Raw genomic sequence first — 18,568 nt, forward strand, 5'->3', positions numbered from 1 at the left:
TTTTGGGAATTACCATTGATCATGGTATGGCTAACAGTTAAAAGCAATGGCCTAGATTCGGATTAGGTGCTGTCATTTCTTAAACACAAAGGACACTTTCTCATATCTAAACTGGGCAACCTCACTACTCACCCACGACAGAGGCCGCTGTGAGGATAAGGGAGGATGGAGCAGTGCCAGGTAGTGTTGCAAGTACCCCTGTAAGTAACGAGTGCTGGTGCCCAAGCTAGGGGGAACTGGAACAGCTTTTAGACAAACTGGATACTTGCCTCCCAGCTATGCAAACAGGGGAGCCTTTTCCCAGAGAGGCTAGCACCTACCTTTACAGCCTGGACATGGCCTCGGGGAACACCACCATCTTAAATCCTGCACACACTGTCCTGCTGCAGGCAAAAGTACGATTTTCATCAAAACCACATTCTGGCCACTGACATGAGAGCTATTCTTTGATAATACCAACACAGTTTGGTTGAAAGTCAGTTTGCTAACAAGATGCAAACTACTTCACAGAAATCCTCAATGAGCAGTGAAGGGAGCCATCAGTTGACCATGCCAAGATAAACGCAAACATTATTGAGTGCTTCAGCTTCTAACTTTCCAGACAAAGGTAAGGTCCTCTCTTGATTTTTTTCTCTAGCCAGGAAGCATTTGCAGCGTGTTTTTTTCTCCATGCCGCACCCGACCCAGCACGCCCACGGCAGAGTGCCCACTAGGAACCCAACACAGGCCTTTTCACTTAAGCCAGTTGTTCCAAACCTTGCCTCTTCAGTTTTCAAGACCTCACTAGCCGCTCCAATCTTCAGCTGTCTGTCCAGATCTTCTGTTAAGTTAGGCTGAATCCCTGATAGTAGAGAGAGATCAAACCTCAAGCTTCTCCAGTTCTCCTCCACAGTAAGCCAGCCAGGAAATCAGTCGCACCACCTCTAAACATCACCATCCCACGCAGCTCCCCGGCCAGGTCCACCTGTAGCAGGTAATGGCGGTGCCTTCCAGTCTCTCCAGCAGACATGCAGCATGTATTAACCACACGTGACTGGTGCCCTGACTGCTCATGACTCACACCTGCTCCTCCTCAACCCCTCTGCCTCGACCTAACAGGAGTTCTCCAACAAGCCTGGGGCTTTCCTCTCCGAGCCCACAATGGCTGATTAAGCCAGGGTTCAAAAGGCCAGGCCTTCAGTGTGGGGCCATTTCAGCTGTGCAATCTGTGCTTTAGGCTGGCCATCCAATATGGTAGCCACTAGCCACATGCAGCCACTGAGCACTGAAAGGCCTACTCCAAGCTCCAATATGCTCCAATATGCCCCAGATTCGAAGACAAAATACTGAACACACAGAAAAGACCTCACCTGTAACTATTTTATATTTATATGTTGAAATGGTATTTTGAATATGTTGGGTTCAAAAAATAAAATAGTAATTTCACCTTTTTTCCCCTCTCTTAATGTGAGTGCTAGAACTTTTAAATGACATTTGCAACTCACATTACATTTCTACTGCCCAGGCGGACCTAGAGCAGTGCTTCTCAAACTTGACTGTGTATCAGCATCACCTGGGGGGCAAGGTAAACGCATGCCAGGCTCCAGCCCTAAGTTTCTAATTTGGCAGGTCTAAGGTGGAGCTGAAGAAATTGCATTCCTAAGAAGTTCCCAGGTGATGCTGCCCTTGCTGCTGGCTGGTGTCCCTCCCCCTCTCCCCAGCCCCACTTTGAAAGCCACTGCTCCAGAGCTCCCCAGTGGGATGGACCCTTCCTGGCTTAGCTTTCTCCCCCTGCTCTGTCCTGCTAACTTCACACTTCTCTTGACCACCAACTGCACAAAAGTCCCTTTTCAGGCTGAGTCTAAGAAGCCTAAACATCTCCCTCCAAGTAAGTGTTTTTACATAGCTACTATCACTTTCACAAAGTATCCAATTAACAGCAACCACTGAAACTGGAAACATCGCTGCCTTTTTTTCTATAAAACAGGTAACAAGTTATTTCTTAGATAACTAGTTGCCCTTGTGGTTCTACCCAGAGGTAGGACAGTCTGTGCTGACTGGAGCTTTAGGAACTACTTACTTCCATTTTCCATGACAGCTGTGAAGCCCAAGCTAGTTTTTATCCCCCCAGATATATGAATTTGTCTGTTCTCCTTTTTACTAAAATGCTAATAAGGTATAATAAAGGTGAAGTCAGATCTGAGATTGACTGTTGCATCTACCATTGAATTGTTGTGTAACCTTGGGCAAGTTATTTAACCTCAGTTGTAAAAATGATAATCATGTGAAGGTGGTTTGCTGATGTAAACAAAGTTTTCCTTGGCTGCCATTTTCAGTAACCCCATATCATCTGCCAATCTGGAAGGTGATTTCTGACTTCTTTCACATCCACTTCATGACCCCATAAACCACAAATAAGATCAACCATCCCCCTGCCTCAGTGGTTTGTAATTCAAATTATTTTAATGTAATCTTTATCTCGATCTTCTGTCCCCAGCTTCAGCTTTCTGGTCTCTTAGGAGTCATTATCTTGGAAACCTAATTTAGGGTAAAATAAAATTGACTACTTATTCAATAAATATTAACATACCTTCTCTAGGCTCCAAGTTCACATACACCGGCTCCAACTTTAACCACAGACCCCAAAAACAGCCATTAATTTCCTTTCTTCCCAACAACTCAATGTGGCTCCAGATAGCTAAAAGAAAATACTATGTTTCTACCCCCAAATAAAATGTTTCCTTCCCAATTTCCTTTTCATCACTCTTCTCCCATCTACTCACATTTTTTTTAATGAGAAACATTTAAATGTTGGAGGAACAGTAAGAAGCAAACTCTGAGTTCAAGAACAATGTCCTCCACCCCATGAATGAACTCCACCCCCTATTTCCAGGCTGAAGTGCTCTCAGGCACAAGAACTACAACTTGCAACATACCATGAACCTAACGTCCTGAATGGAGGGCTGCTGGGAACTAGGGGCAGGGTTAGGCAGTCATGCTTAGCATGTAACAACGCATGTGATCTCTTGCTCTTTTCTGGCTTTGACATGCACCCTGGTACTGCTGGAAAGAAACACATGAAGGAGAGACATGCAGAGACACTTGGGAGAGATACTAGAAGGAGACATGTGGGTGAGAGACACAGGGAGAGGCTGCTCCTGGTCTTTCGCAGAGCTAATGGCAGCAATTACCTTGAAGTGGTATATTTTGAATTTTGAGTCTTGCCTTCAGTTCCAAATCTCTAGTACCTGCCTAACCCCTTTCTTGTGTGGTTCCTTACCAGAAGGTACTTTAAATTTGTGGAAAGTTTCTGGACCTCAGCAGCCGTCTTTGGGCTGACTCTATTTGGCTGGGCATTTACCCAAGAGGGGATGGGTAATTTTCAGAGTTTTATTAGGAATATCCTTTCTTCCTCTCTCTGCCCCTTCCCTACACAAACACACACACACACACACACACACACACACACACACACGAATTCTATTAAAAGTCTTTCACACTAAGGGCCTCCCCGATGGTGCAAGAGGTTAAGACGCAGCACTAAGAAGCTATCCACAGCCACTGCAGCATGAGTTCAATCCCCGGGCAGGGGGCTACCCACATGGTGCAGCAGACCTCTCCTGTCTTGCCCACTGCTCCCCTCAGCAGTGTATTTCAGTAGATCTGCCTGTTCTGCTCCCCACTCTGTCTCTGGTGAATCCCCTCACCCCCTGCATCTCTGGCCTGCACCCCGGCTCTTGTATGCATAAATAAATCTTAAAAAAAAAATCTTTCACACTAAGAATCTGCTTCTTTAGCCTTTGGGCACATAAATGGCTTCACCACTTTTAGAGAATGCACCCCTTAATAGTTTGGGGTCCCTGGGCATCTGTCAGTCATATGCTAACATAAACAACTTCTTTCCCTTCAATCTTTTAATCAAAAATGTCACTATATTTCTTCATTATTTGAACATCTAAAGAACAAAATAAACTCCAAAAAAACAGATGTATAAATACACAAATGTCCATACACAGTTTATTACATCAGAAACTGGATTCCATAATAACCTTAGAAGACATTTTTCCCAAGTGATTGTCAGAAATCTATAAGCCGTTTGTAAAGATTTACCTTCAGGTCATTCAAAAACATTCAGGTATGCTTAAGCATTCTTTTCCAAGACTAGAAAAGACCTCAGATTTGAAGGACCAAAAAGCTTGACTAATCAAGCTTCCTGGATGCACATATAATGACACTACCACTCAAATGAGTGACAGTTGGAACTGGAAAAGCACAGCTTAGAAATCAAACCATCCAAGGTTCAAATAGTAGCTCCTTAACAAGTTACTTGAGTGCTCTGAGCTTTGCTTCCTCTTCTGTGAAACTGGAATCTCAGTTGTCACAGAGGTAAGAGAGAATATATGAACACCACATCATGCACAGGAAAGTTCTAATTAGCATAAACCCAATACCCTGGAGCCACTGAAAAATGCAGACCAAAGAAAACACTAAGTACTTAAACAGAATATGTTTAAAAAGCAGCTCACCCACAAAACAAACAAGAACTAAAAGGTAAACTCTATACTCTAAAGGCAAACAAATTACGTTAAAGGAATGGTTAGAATTCTCCAGACTACAGTCTTAGAGTTTGCAGTCGGCTTTCCAACCAACCAAATGGTTTGCAGGGGTGGAGGGAGGAATAAAATCTTCAAAAGGTTCTGCTTCAAACAGACTCAGTGGAGCACATTTCAAGTTCACAAAAGAGAAGCATAGAGAGAAGCTAAGCAGCAGCTCAAGTTCCCCTAAAGCGACAGTGAACTTCAGAGATTCTTCCCAACTCCAGAGGAATTCTTCACTGGCACAAACATCAGTCTCTACCGCAGTTAGTACTGTCACAAATTCAGCACCTATTGTGTCAAGCACTGCTAGGAACGCAGAAGTCACAAGACATGATGCAGTCTCTGCCAACACATTAAAAGGAAGAAACCACATAAGAAAAAATCAAAGTTCTACGTTGTCCCTTGGTATACTTGGGGGAAAGTTCCAGAACCTCCAGTAGATAACAAAAACCCTCAGATGTTCAAGTCCCTTATGTTAAATGGTGTAGTGTTTGCATATAACCCATACAGGTCCCGCTATGTCCGTTAATCATCTCTGGATTACCTATAATACCGAATATAATGTAAGTACTCTGTAAACACAGTCATGCATCACACTGACAATGTTTCAGTCAACGACGGGCAGTACATATGATGGCAGTTACTACATACAGCCTCTGTGTTGCAGACTAGACAATCTAGGTTTGTGTAACTATGTCTAATGACGTTCACACAACCATGAAATAGTCTAGTGATGCATTTCTCACTGCACATGCTTGCTGTTAACCAATGTGTGACTAGCTGTGAAACTGTATTGTTTAGGGAACGATGACCCAAAAAAGTATCATAAAGAGACAACCGTGTAGGCCTAACTATCTAGTATGTATTTTTAACCCACTACTGGAGAAATCCGCACATGCATAACCCATGGATACAGAGTGTCAACTATATGTTATACAGTAAGTGTAGTGCATTTAGATAACAACTTTCCTCTCACTTAACCTCTCCCGAATAAAGTGTCAGTGTAATTCCTTCAACATGAAGGCTTCCCACTGCTGTAAGAGACCAAAGCTGATAGCTCTGCCTTGAGGCCCAGCCGCAGAGCCTCCATAGGTTTCTCTTAGTTCTTCAAGCCTGTCATCTCGTCTGGTCACAGGACCTTTGCATGTACTGTTCCCTCACATGTAATTATACTCATCTCTTCTTGCTTTGCCTAGAAAAGTTATTTGTCCTTCAAAACTTGTTTTGATTTTCATTTTCAAAGGAAAACTGTCCCTTTCCTCAGGGAGCATACTACGCCAAAGAGTGCAAGCTCTCCTTCCTCACCCTTATCCCTGCAGCTTACCAGTTCTGTGGTTGTGAACAAGTGACATAACACTTTTAGCCTCCATTTCTTGATCTGTGATGGAGAGCCCAGGGCTGTTGTGAGGACTGAATAAATGAATTCAAGTGAAGCACCAGAACAGGATGTAGGATGCAGAGTTCAAAATCTTGACCTGGCCAAATTCCTTCACTTTATTTTCTTATAGCACCAAAGCCTCTCCCCTAACAGCATCTTACACTTCTTGTCTCTTCCTAATAGACTACTCCCAAGAGAGAGAAAACTATACTCATTCCCTTGAGATGGAACACAGGAAGTATTCAATAAAGATTTGTTTTTTAAAAGTAGCTGAAAAGGGGGCCTCCCTGGTGGCGCAAGGGGTTGGGCGCTGCACTATGAGGCAATCCACAGCCTCTGCAGCATAAGTTCGATCCCCGGCCAGCCAGGGAGAAACCCACATGGCAAGGCATACCTCTCCTGTCTCGCCCACTGCTCCCCTCAGCAGTGTATTTCAGTCAATCTGCCTGTACTGTTCCCCGCTCTGTCTGTGGTGAATTCTCTCACCCCCAGCATCTCTGGCCTGTACCCGTTCTTGTATGCATAAATAAATAAATCTTTTGAAAAATAGCCGAAAAGGAGAAGCTGATACCCAGCCAAGTGACTGGGCTATAGTCACAGGAAACTCCATCTGTGACTCCAAAGCCTATGCCTTGCCACTACTGGGCTGCCCCCAATGCAAATGAGCTTGAGTCTTATAGCTGCAACTGATGTGGCCAATAAAGATTAGAATAAAGAGAGATTAGAGTGCCCTCCCGACTCCCCATCTTAAATCAGGGACCTCTGGTGTGTTCGCAACACACCTAGACTGCTCGGAGCTGGGAAAGGGCTGCACTCACAGCCAGGTGAGCTGAAAAGCCCCCACAAGCCAGTCCCCATCCAGCCACCGAAGCCCCGAGGCTGTGCCAGGGCAGACCGCGGGTGGACAGAAGTGCCCTCCCGACTCCCCATCTTAGATCTGAGACCTTTGGCATGCTCGCAACACACCTAGACTGTGTGGAGCTGGGAAAGGGCTGCACCCACAGCCAGAAGTGAGCTGAAAAGCCCCCAGAAGCCTGTGAGCTGAAAAGCCCCCACAAGCCCAGCCCTGTCTGGCCACCAGTCTGAACCCAGAGGGGAATCCAGCAATTTGGAGCCCAGCGGGCAATCCTGCCACCACAGGGTAGACTGTGGGACCATAAGAAGCTCCTTGGAATTAAACAAATACAGAAGGAGAAGATTCTCTGTGACAGCGGCCACTAACATATTCATAGTACTCCTGCCCTACCAGAATTCAGACATAACAATTTTTGACTCGACTGGACCACTAGTTTCCGACATCCCAGAAAGAGCACAACAAAAAGATGCCGGCCAGTACCAGCGACACAGTGTCCCAAGGCATAGGACAAATTAAGAAAACAAGCAGCAGGCAGAAGAAAAACTACAAGCAACCAAGCAAGTCTCAGGAAAAAGGCATACCACAAAAAGAAAACCACCCATCAGACTGCAACAACAGTGACTTGGAAGAACTTCTGAGCCTTCCAGAAAGAGTATTTAAAACCGCCGTGATTAAAAAACTGACAGAAGCCATTAAGGAAAACAACGTATCAGAAGAATGAAATTGAATCCCTAAAGAGGGAAGTGAGGAAATGCAGGAGATTAAAGGATTCATGGAAGAGCTAAAGAACTCTGGGAAAAGCAGTGATAACAGAATAGAGGAAATGGAAGAACAAAAAATCACTCTTGAAGACACAGAAATAAAAAGAACCAAAACAGAAAAGGAAAGAGAAGTACAATGAAAAAGACTGAAGAAAGACTTTGGGAACTATCTGACTCCATGAGGAAAGGAAATATAAGAGTTATAGGAATCCCAGAAGGAGAGAAGAGAGACCTAGGAGCAGAGAAAATATTCAAGGAAATAATTGAAGAGAACTTCCAAAACATGAAGAAGGAGCTGAAAATAGACACACAAGAAGCAAGAAGACCACCAAACTTCCACGATGAAAGGAAAAACACAGCAAGATACATACTAGTAAAGCTCCCAAGAATCCAAAACAAGGAAAAAATAATGAAGCTGACAAGAGGGAAGAAACAGATAACATACAAAGGAAAAGCAATCAGACTGACATCAGACTTCTCCAAAGAAACACTACGGGCAAGGAGAGTGGAGGGATATAGTCAACAGACTCCAAGAACAACAAATGCCAACCAAGAATACTCTATCCTGCAAAGCTTTCCTTCTTCTATGAAGAAAGAATAAGGACCTTCCCAGAAAACAGAAACTCTGGAATTTCATTACAACTAAACCCCCACTCCAAAAAATACTACAAGGAGTCCTAAAGCCAGAACCAACAGAATAACAGTGAAACAAGGCCAAAAAAAAAAAAAAATAGGGCCTCCCCGGTGGCGCAGCGGTTGAGCGCTGGGTTGCGAAGCTGCCCGCAGCCTCTAGGATGCCGGTTCGATCCCCAGCTGCTCCCCGGCTACCGGAGGAGGGTCCCACATGGCGCGCAGACCTCTCCTGCCACCCGCTGCTCCCCTCAGCAGTGTACTTCGATCCTTCTGCCTGCTCTGCTCCCCGCTCTGGCTCTGGTGAATTCTCTCACCCTCCCGCGCTTCTGACTGTACCCAGTGCTTGTATAAACAACACAAACAAACAAATAAAAAATAAATAAACATGCCTCTATAAAAAAAAAAAAAGTTATTTAAAGAATAAATAAAAAAAAATCTGAGGAAAGACAAACAAAATGGCAAATACAAACGCTAACATATCAATATTAACTCTAAATGTAAAGGGGCTAAACTCTTTCAATAAAAAGACACAGAGTCACAGGCTGGATTAAGAAACAAAACCCAACCTATCGCTGTCTCCAGAAAACACATTTAACTATAAAAGATAAAAACAGACTCAAAGTAAAAGGATGGAAAACAATCCTACAAGAAAATGACCAAAAAAGAAGGCAGGAACAGCTATACTTATATCAGATAAAACAGATTTCAAACTCAAAAAGGTAAAAAGAGACCCTAACAGTCACTACATTATGATCAAGGGGACAGTACTTCAAGAAATAACACTCATTAACATATACTCACCAAATGAAGGAGCACCAAAATACATCAGACAACTATTATCATCTCTGAAAACAGACATCAGAGAAAACACATATGTAGTAGGTAGTAGGAGACTTCAACACACCACTATCAACAATTATTAGATCAACAGACAAAAAATAAGTAAGGACACTAAAGCTCTAAGTAAGGATCTAGAGCTCATGGGCTTAACAGACATCCATAGAACATTAAATCCAAAAAAATCTGAGTACACATTTTTTTCAAGCGCACACGGATCATTCTCCAGGATCGATCGATCACATACTGGGACAGAAGACAAACATCAACAGATACACCAAGACTGAAATCATACCAACCATCTTCTCTGACCATGAAGGCATCAAACTAGAAATAAACCATAAAAAGAAGGCAAGGAACTCCCTGCCTCATGGAGATTGAAACCCACACTACTGGAAGACCACTGGACTAATGAGATCAAAAAAGAAATTTAAAAATGACAAGGAGGACACCAATTGTATGGGGAATACAACCAAAATGAAAATGCATACATTGTGCAAAAATGAAAAATGATGTAAGAATTACATAAAATAAAATATTAAAAAAAGAGAGCGAGAGATTAAGAAGTACTAAGCTGGGGCCTCCCTGGTGGCACAAGTGGTTAAGACGCAACCTATGAAGCTGTCTACAGCGACTGCAGCATGAGTTTGATCCCCGGCCAGGGAGCTACCCACATGGCGCAGCAGACCTCTCCTGTCTCGCCCACTGCTCCCCTCAGCAGTGTTTTCTGTCAGTCTGCCTGTTCTGTTCCCCGCTCTGTCTCTGGTGAATCCTGTCACCCCCATACACACACCTCTGGCCTGTACCCCAGTTCTTGTATACATAAATAAATCTTTAAAAAAAAAAAAGTACTAAGCTGTGTAGCAAGACAAAGAACACTGGGGTGTCCGAGAGTGACATTCTGAAGTTGACGCCAAACTAACATAGTATTGGACTTACTTCAGTTTCTGTGACCAGTTCCAGCTCCCATATTGCCCCCTCTTTTAGATTTTAGAGTAGGGGCCAGATCCTCCCTACAGTGTCTTCCAATTCTAAAACTCAATGACAATAAACCAACTTACGTGCCAATTTTTAAAAGACTTTTTTTTAAGGAAGTTTAACAAGGTGACTGAACCAGATGGCAGGTAGTTTTCAGGAAGCCCTTCATTTTAAAGAATTTCTTCGAGTGATTTCGGAAGCGCTGTTAATAAAGCAAGCTAATCTTTCATCAGAAAGTACAAGAGACTCGTGCTGACATGGAAGTGCGAACAGCCACAAACACTCCAAGGAGCGGGCGCAGGTGGCCATCAGCACACCCCAAGCCCGACCTCACGGCAGCACAGAGTGTTCAGACAACGCAGACGGCGGGCTGGGGGCTGCACCCGGCAGCGCAGTTCTCAGGCGCCCGGCTGCGCTGGGCCCCGTTCCCGCAGCGCCCGGCTCGGCACAGCCGCCGGCGGCCCCACATCCCTCGAGCAGCGACGGGGCTGAAGGAGCGCACGCCCGACCCTGCTCAGGGTCCTCCCACGCTGCAAGAGGAAGAGGAAACGGAAACGACGGGCCGGCACTCGCTCGCTCGGGAAGGGACGCGGCCGGGAGGCGCGCACCGGCCCGGCGGCTGTCAGCGGCCTCCGGGGCGCGCGCCGGGGGCTCCGGACCGCGGAGCCGCCGGGGGCTGGGGCGGGGGAGGCGGGGGCGCGCCCCCAGCGGGCCGGCCCGGGGACCGCCCGGAATCCCGGGAGGCGCCGGGCGCGGGGCGCGGGGCGGGGCCGGGGAGCCCAGGCCGCGCCGCGCCCTCCTCACCTGCAGGGCCCACCGCGCCGCGCTCCGCACCAGCGGCCGCGGCCACCGCCGCCCGCGCCGTCCCGCCGCGACCAGCGCCGCCGTCCCCACCCAGAGCCCCGCCATTGTCACCCCGGCCCGGGCGCCGCCGACCTCTCACCCGCCGAGGGGCGGGAGGGGGTGTGCCGCGGGCGCGCCAATCCCGAGCGGGGCGCCGAGGCCCCGCCCGCCCGCCCGGCCGCGCGCGCCGGGCCCGGAGGGCGGCGAGCCCGGCGGCCGCGTCCTGCCCGCGGGACAGCGCGTCCTGCCGCGTCCGCCCCCGGGAGGAGCCGGGCCGGGAGGACCGGTTCAAGCCCGGCCGCGGCCGGCCCGCGCCTGCTCGGGGTCGCCCAGACCCGCCGGCGGCCCCGCGCGGCCTGGCAGGGAGCGTCGGGAGTCACCTCGGCCCGGCCGCCCCGCGGCCCCAGCGCCCTGCGGTGCGGACCGCGTGGCCCACACTACGGTCCCGTATGTTCTGTGCCGTAAACTGCCAAGCACCGAACCAAAGTAAGGCCTGGGGGAAATGTGGTAATAAGGACGCTCTAGGCCAAGAAACCGGAGACCCGAGCTCCCTGTCCCGCCTCTGCCCCGCCATACCTGTGTGTTGGGCAGTCAGCCTCAACCAGGCAGTGCTGCCGCACACACACGAGCAGGCGCCACCTCAGCACGGCTGTCGAGCCCAGCCCTTGTGCTGGGTGCCGCAAGCTCTGTCTCATTTAATCTTTACAAGAACCCTCGTGGCCTAGTCCCATGTGGAGAAATGTAATTTATAGAGCAGCAAAGTTACTCAGCTGATAAACGGTGATACTGGGGTTTGAACCAGGTCTGTCTTCAGTGATTGGACTTCTGTTCAAGTATGGAAATTTTGTTAATACACAAAAGAGAATTATTATATGATGAACCCTGGCACCCATCACAGAGCTTCCACACAGCTTCACACCAGCATTTTGTCCATCTTCCTCCTTCTGTTGGCCTATTTATTTCTTTTTTTTTTAAGATTGATTTATTTATGTATACAAGAACTGGGGTACAGGCCAGAGGTGTAGGGGGGTGAGAGGATTCACCAGAGACAGAGTGGGGAGCAGAACAGTCAGGCAGACTGAAATACACTGCTGAGGGGAGCAGCGGGCGACACAGGAGAGGTTGCTGCGCCATGTGGGTTGCTCTCTGGCCTGCCAGGGATTCACAGTGCGGTGCTTAACCCCTTACGCCACCAGGGAGGCCTACCCTGCTGAAGTATTTTAAAGCACATCCCAGACATCAGGTCATCTCACCTATAAATACACCAGCATTTCAGGGTCTCTTCTACTAACTATTTTGCTACGACAGAGTGAACTTGAGAGAGTGAGTTATAAAGCCAGGAAGGACCTAGATTGCATGGCAGCATGGCAAGTGCTGAAAGAGATACAAACTGTTCAGGGACATCAGAGAGTTAAGTGACCTTTAGTGGAATTTTTAAATGTAAGTAGACTTTTTCATGAAAGACAAAAAGGAATATCTGTTTCACAAGATTTCAGATTAGATTAATTTATCTAATTTTCTTTTTCTCCCTCTTATTTTAACCCTTTAGATTAATTCTCCTTACATCCTGTCTGTTTTGTGTCATAGAAGTGATCTTCACGAAAGGCACTGGGGCAGAAACTGCTTGTCCCATAATATCTACCCTCCATACCTCCTCTAGTGACAGACCTCCTGAGTTTTAAGTGATACACCCAGCTCATGATCTGGCCTCTGTGACCTAAAGCAACCAAAGTCTGTAACTAAGGTCTGACTGGGGGATTGTGAGGATCACCTCCTTAAAGATATGTTCTCCGTTTCCTCATCTCTCCTCCATGAAAGAAGACATACAGGTGAGTGCCAGAGCGGCCATCTTGTGCACAAGATAGGAGACCTGTGCTGAAGAGAGCAGAGCAATAGATAAGAGACGCCCAGGTCTGTGACATTCTGAAGCCATCTTGTTAACCCTTACTGCTTGCATATGGAGTGTTAAGTGACGTATAAACTTTTATCTTCTTTAGATCAATTTTATTTCTGGCTTTATAATAGCAATCAGAACTGTATCCTAGCCAAAACACATCATTTAGTATCTAGAAGTGAGGTGCTGACATAATGAAACCTGAACCATGTGGTAACAACAACCACCCAAACAGCAGACTAGCAGCTGACATCTGATAACCTTGCTGTGCTATAGCACCTCTTTGGTAAAATGGTCACTTTCAATCTTGGACAATAAAAAATTCCTATGGCATTTTTTACAGAAATAGATTAAAAATCCTAAAAATTTGTTTGGACTCATAAAAGGCCCTGAGTAATCAAAGCAGTGTTGAGACAATAAACTTGAGCTTCATACCTCCTGATTTCAAACCATATTACCAAGCTATAGTAACCAAAATAATATTGGTATTAAAGCAGCCATACAGATCAATGGAACAGAATAGAAAACTCATAAAGAGGGCCTCCCAGGTGGCATAAGGGGTTAAATTGCAGCACTACGAAGCTATCGGCAGCCACTGCAGCACAAGTTCGAACCCCAGCCAGGGAGCTGACCCACATGGTGCAGCAGACTTCTCCTGACTCTCACACTGTTCCCCTTAGCAGTATATTTCAGTCAATCCACCTGTTCTGCTTTCCACTCTGTCTCTCACCACCCCCACACACACCTTTGGCCTACACCCCAGTTCTTGTATGCATAAATAAAAAAAAAAAAATCTTTAAAAAAAAAAAGAAAACTCATAAAGTGTATGTATATATCGTCAATAAATGGACAGCAAGACTAAGACATATAGAGTAGGGAAAGGACAGTCTCTTCAACAAATGGTTTTGTGGAACTGGACAGTCACATACAAAATAACAAAACTAGATCACTATCTCACCCCATATACAAAAATCAATTAATGATCTGAAACCATAAAGCCCCTAGTGGTAAGCTCCTTGATATCGGCCTTGTCAATGATTTTTGGATTTTACACCAAAATCAAGGCAACAAAAGCAAAAATAAATAAGTGGATTACATCAAACTGAAAACTTAGAGCAAAGGAAAGTATCAACAAATTGAAAAGACAACCTATAGATTGGTTGGGAGAAAATACTGGCAAATCATGTATCCAACAAGGGGTTAATCCCTAAAGCATATAAAGAACTCACACAGGGCCTCCTTGGTGGTGCAAGGGGTTAAGCACCACACTATGAAGCAATCCGCAGCCTCTGCAGCACGAGTTCGATCCCTGGCCAGCCAGGGAGCAACCCACATGGCGCAGCAGACCTCTCCTGTCTCGCCCGCTGCTCCCCTCAGCAGTGTATTTCAGTCAGTCTGCCTGTTCTGTTCCCCACTCTGTCTCTGGTGAATCCTCTCACCCCACACACATACCTCCGGCCTGTACTCCAGTTCTTGTGTACAAAAATAAATAATTCTTTGGAAAAAAAAAAAAGAACTCACACAATGCAGGGAGGGGGGATCAAAAACGAACCCATACATCTGCAGCGTAAAACAAATAACAACCTATTTAAAAATGGGCAGAGGGGGCCTCCCCGGTGGCACAGCGGGTAGAGTGCAGCACATGAATTTGGAGGATACACAGTGAACCCCTCACACCTTCCCATGAGGGGCCACATAGAACGCACATTTCCACTAACAATGAAAATGCATGTGGGTAATATTTCTGCCCAGGGAACGTGCATAGGGGCTCAAGGACAAGCACTCATTGGGGGTTTGGCCAGGGAGGCCCCTTCCGTCTGGCACATGAGCAGGAAATAAGTCAGCATGACCCACACCGTCTGCACAGTCTGACAGAAGCCACCCCTATCAGTGGGGAATGAGGGGAACATTCCCAAAATTAGCTGACAGCCAGCAGGCCCCTCTAAAGCTAGTCACTGCCTTTGGCTGTGTTCACTATCCCTGAGCACTACTTCCTGAGCAATGAGCTCCTGCCTCTGGCTCATGGTTCTCATCTCCTGACTAGAGATTCCTGAGATAGTGAAATGCTAAGCGCCCACACAAGCACAAGATGTGTCCACCAGTCATTTTGTTTCTGAGTTTCCCAGTGGCACTGTCCATCAAGGACAGTCAGGTGCACCTGGTGACTCAAAAGGCACTGGAGGTTCCTCAATGCCCTTACAGTCCACAACATGTTCTTTCCCAAGGTGATCACTGATTAAATCCTTCTAGATTAATTGTGGGTCCTATTTCAAGAGAAGATCGCACCTTCTTCAGTCCCTGGAGTGCTATTAACAGCAGGCAGCCTCCTCCGTCTTATTACCATAGCAGAGGTGGCTTTGAGACCATCTTACTCCAACAGTGGCGTGGAGGCACTTTTTTTTTATTGTATTATTTCTTATTCAGGTCATGTTTGTTTTCAACACTAGATATGATTCAGAAATGCAAGTTCATCCCTCTTCAGATGGCAGCAATTCTTTAAAGCCCAGTCAAGGATGCACATCCTACCTGCCTGCAGTAAAACCCTGGCAAAACTAAAGATAAAAAAACAGGATAGGGGCCTCCCTGGTGGCGCAAGGGGTTAAGCACAGCACTCTGAAGCTGTCCATAGCCTCTGCAGCATAAATTCCATCCCCAGCCAGGGAGCTGCCCACATGGTGCAGCAGACCTCTCCTGTCTCCCTGCTGCTCCGCTCTGCCTGTTCTGTTCCCTACTCTGTCTCTGGGGAGTCCTCTCACCCCCTGCATCTCTGGCCTGTACCCCAGCTCTTATGTACGTACATAAATAAATAAATCTTTAAAAAAAAAAAAAACCAGAATTGAATCGAAGCTTCTTTAAGCACCTCCAAATGAACTCCATAAAATTGCGGAGTACCAGATATGAATGTGTTTGGTAACTATGTTGATTATTAGAATACAGTGTTTTTTTTTTCAAAAAGCCACAATTCATGGAGGTTAGGAAACAGGCAAAACAAGCGAAGGGAGTCAACTGCTTGGTGAGGTTTGGAAATGGGGCTTTTCAGTGGTGATGACAATGGAATATACACAGGTGTCTAAACATAAAGCTGCACAGCTGGAACTAAGAGAACAAAAACAAAACTCTTAAATTATGAGAATGAAATGGTGGTTACCAGAAGACGGGGCAGAGGGGGTAGGGTGGGCAAATGGAGTAAAGAGGAGGGTCAACCTTCTGGTGAAGGCAGAAACCAGACTTTTGGTAGGGATTGTAACCCGCCTATACTGATGTCGAACGTAATGCCATCCACCTGAACCCCACATAGTAGCATGAACCAATGTGAGCTCAACACAAATTTAAAAAGTAAAGAAACTGGGCCTCCCTGGTGGTGCAAGGGGTTGAGACACAACCTATGAAGACACAAGCTATGAAGATGCAACCTATGAAGTTATCGGCAGCCACTGCAGCATGAGTTCGATCCTTGGCCAGGGAGCAAGCCATATGGCGCAGCAGACCTCTCCTGACTCGCCCGCTGCTCCCCTCAGCAGTGTATTTCAGTCAGTCTGCCTGTTCTGCTCCCCACTCTGTCTCTGGTGAATCCTCTAACTGCCCACACCTCTGCCCTGTACTCCAGTTCTTGTATGCATAAATAAATCTTTAAAAAAAAAAAAAAGTAAAGAAAGCTACATTAACAGTACCACAAGTTTTCCTACCCAATGAATCTCAAATGATCCCTCCTTCAGCAGAAGCACTCATTTCACTGACATTTTTATTAAGGAGTTTTGGAAGGCTCACCACTCCCCATCCACCCTCGGGGAACGTGACAAGGACAAAGAAATTGAAACCTTAAGAAAGTCTCAGACTTGTATGTCCTGACTGGATCGAACTCAGGCCACACAGTGGCTGGCGATAGCTTGACAGCGCTGAGACTGTAACCCCTGCGCCTCCAGTGAAGCCTGGCTGCCATTTGACTTCGGGACAGCGAAATGAGAGAACAACCTAGTAACAGAGAGATTACTCACCTGCCGGGGCTATGCCCAGACTGTAGACTCGGCCTTAATGCAGGCTGCTAGAGCCAATGTTGTAAATAACTCATGTTTTTAATTTTTATTTTAATTAACATCAAACTTACCATCTTAACCCTTCTCAAGTGTACAGTTCAGAGGCATTAACACATTAACACGCTGCCCAGCCACCACCAACATGCAGCTCAGAAGGTCTTTCATCTTGCAAAAGTGAAACTCTATATTCATGAAACACCCACCCTTCCCCCTTCTCCCCCCAGTGCCTGGTACATGTTCTACTCTCTGCCTCTGAATTTGCTACCTGTAGCTCTCTCATACAAGTAGAACCAACACCAGCTTTATCAACACATCTGAGTACGTTTACAAAACATCTTTCAAAACAACCTACTCACTGGTTAAAACCCACAGATGTCATCTTCTGAAGGAAGCATCAGAAAAGACTCCCCAGGATTTCAGTGGGTGCAGGCACCAGCAGAGAAACTCTAGGGGGTTGCCCTGCACCCTTGTTTGTTTGTTTGTTTTTTAAACTATTTTGGGCTGGTTCCTGTTGCCTTTTTTTTTTTTTTTTTAAGATTTATTTATTTATTTATACAAGCACTGGGTTCAGTCAGAAGCGCGGGAGGGTGAGAGAATTCACCAGAGCCAGAGCGGGGAGCAGAGCAGGCAGAAGGACCGAAGCACACTGCTGAGGGGAGCAGCGGGCGGCAGGAGTGGTCTGCGTGCCATGTGGGACCCTCCTCTGGTGGCCGGGGAGCACCCGGGAATTGAACTGCAGAGGCGCTGCAGAGGCTGCGAGCAGCTTCGCAACCCAGTGCTCAACCGCTGCACCACCGGGGAGGCCCTGTACCCTTGTTTGTTAATGAAGGACAAATAAGCCCTCCCTGAGTCAGAAAGGTTGTTCCTGTCAGAGACCTCAAACTGGGAATTCTTAGGTATCCTCCAGAAGCAGGAAATGGCAGGAAAACAGCGTCCACTAAGACCACTAGAACAAGCTAACAACACTATAAAGGAGACAGCCCAGACCCAAGGGTCCTGCAGGTCGGGGTACAGAAGCCACACAGTCACACTTCAGCCTGTGTGCATGTTTTCTTAATTTTCCAAGGTAGGGGCCTCCCTGGTGGTGCAAGGGGTTAAGTTGCAGCACTATGAAGCTCTCCACAGCCACTGCAGCATGAGTTCGATCCCCAGCCTAGGAGCTACCCACATGGAGCAGCAGACCTTTCCTGTCTCCCCGCTGCTCCCCTCAGCAGTGTATTTCAGTAGACCTGCCTGTTCTGCTCCCCACTATGTCTCTGGTGAATCCTCTCACCCCCTGTAGCTATGGCCTTTACCCCAGCTCTTGTATGCATAAATAAATAAATCTTTTAAAAAATTTTCCAAGATATGCTTCTTCTCTCTCTCTTTTTTTTTAAAGATTTTTTATTTATTTATTTATTTATTTATTTATTTATTTATTTATACAAGCACTGGGTATAGTCAGAAGTGCGGGAGAGTGAGAGAATTCACCAGAGCCAGAGCGGGGAGCAGAACAGACAGACTGACAAAATACATTGCTGAGGGGAGCAGCGGGCGTGGCAGGAGAGGTCAGCGCACCATGTGGGACCCTTGCTGGCGGCTGGGAATCGAACCATCACTGCAGAGGCTGTGGGCAGCTTCACAGCCCAGCGCTTAACCGCTGTGACATGGGGGAGGCCCTTCTTCCTCTTGTTTGGTGTAAAAGTCTGAATTTTTGGCAACCCGTCACCTCTTAGTGAGAGTACCTGTCACCTCTTAGTGAGAGTAACTAAAGCAATGGTTTGCTGAAGTCAGGTAA

General features: G+C 46.6%; 1 protein-coding gene across 1 annotated transcript in view; it reads right to left on the reverse strand.

The window, feature by feature from the left end:
• Nucleotides 1-10,929, reverse strand: part of PCCA (propionyl-CoA carboxylase subunit alpha) — a 299,717-nt gene extending 288,788 nt beyond the window's left edge. Inside the window, exon 1 of the mRNA XM_037528749.2 lies at nucleotides 10,825-10,929. Coding sequence (XP_037384646.1) covers nucleotides 10,825-10,929 — 105 coding nt within the window. The remainder of the gene's footprint in view (nucleotides 1-10,824) is intronic.
• Between the last annotated feature and the right edge of the window lie 7,639 nt (nucleotides 10,930-18,568).

Source organism: Talpa occidentalis, unplaced genomic scaffold (assembly GCF_014898055.3).
Source record: "Talpa occidentalis isolate TD23 unplaced genomic scaffold, MPIMG_talOcc4v2.1 talOcc4.5, whole genome shotgun sequence".
Taxonomy (NCBI): Eukaryota; Metazoa; Chordata; class Mammalia; order Eulipotyphla; family Talpidae; genus Talpa; species Talpa occidentalis.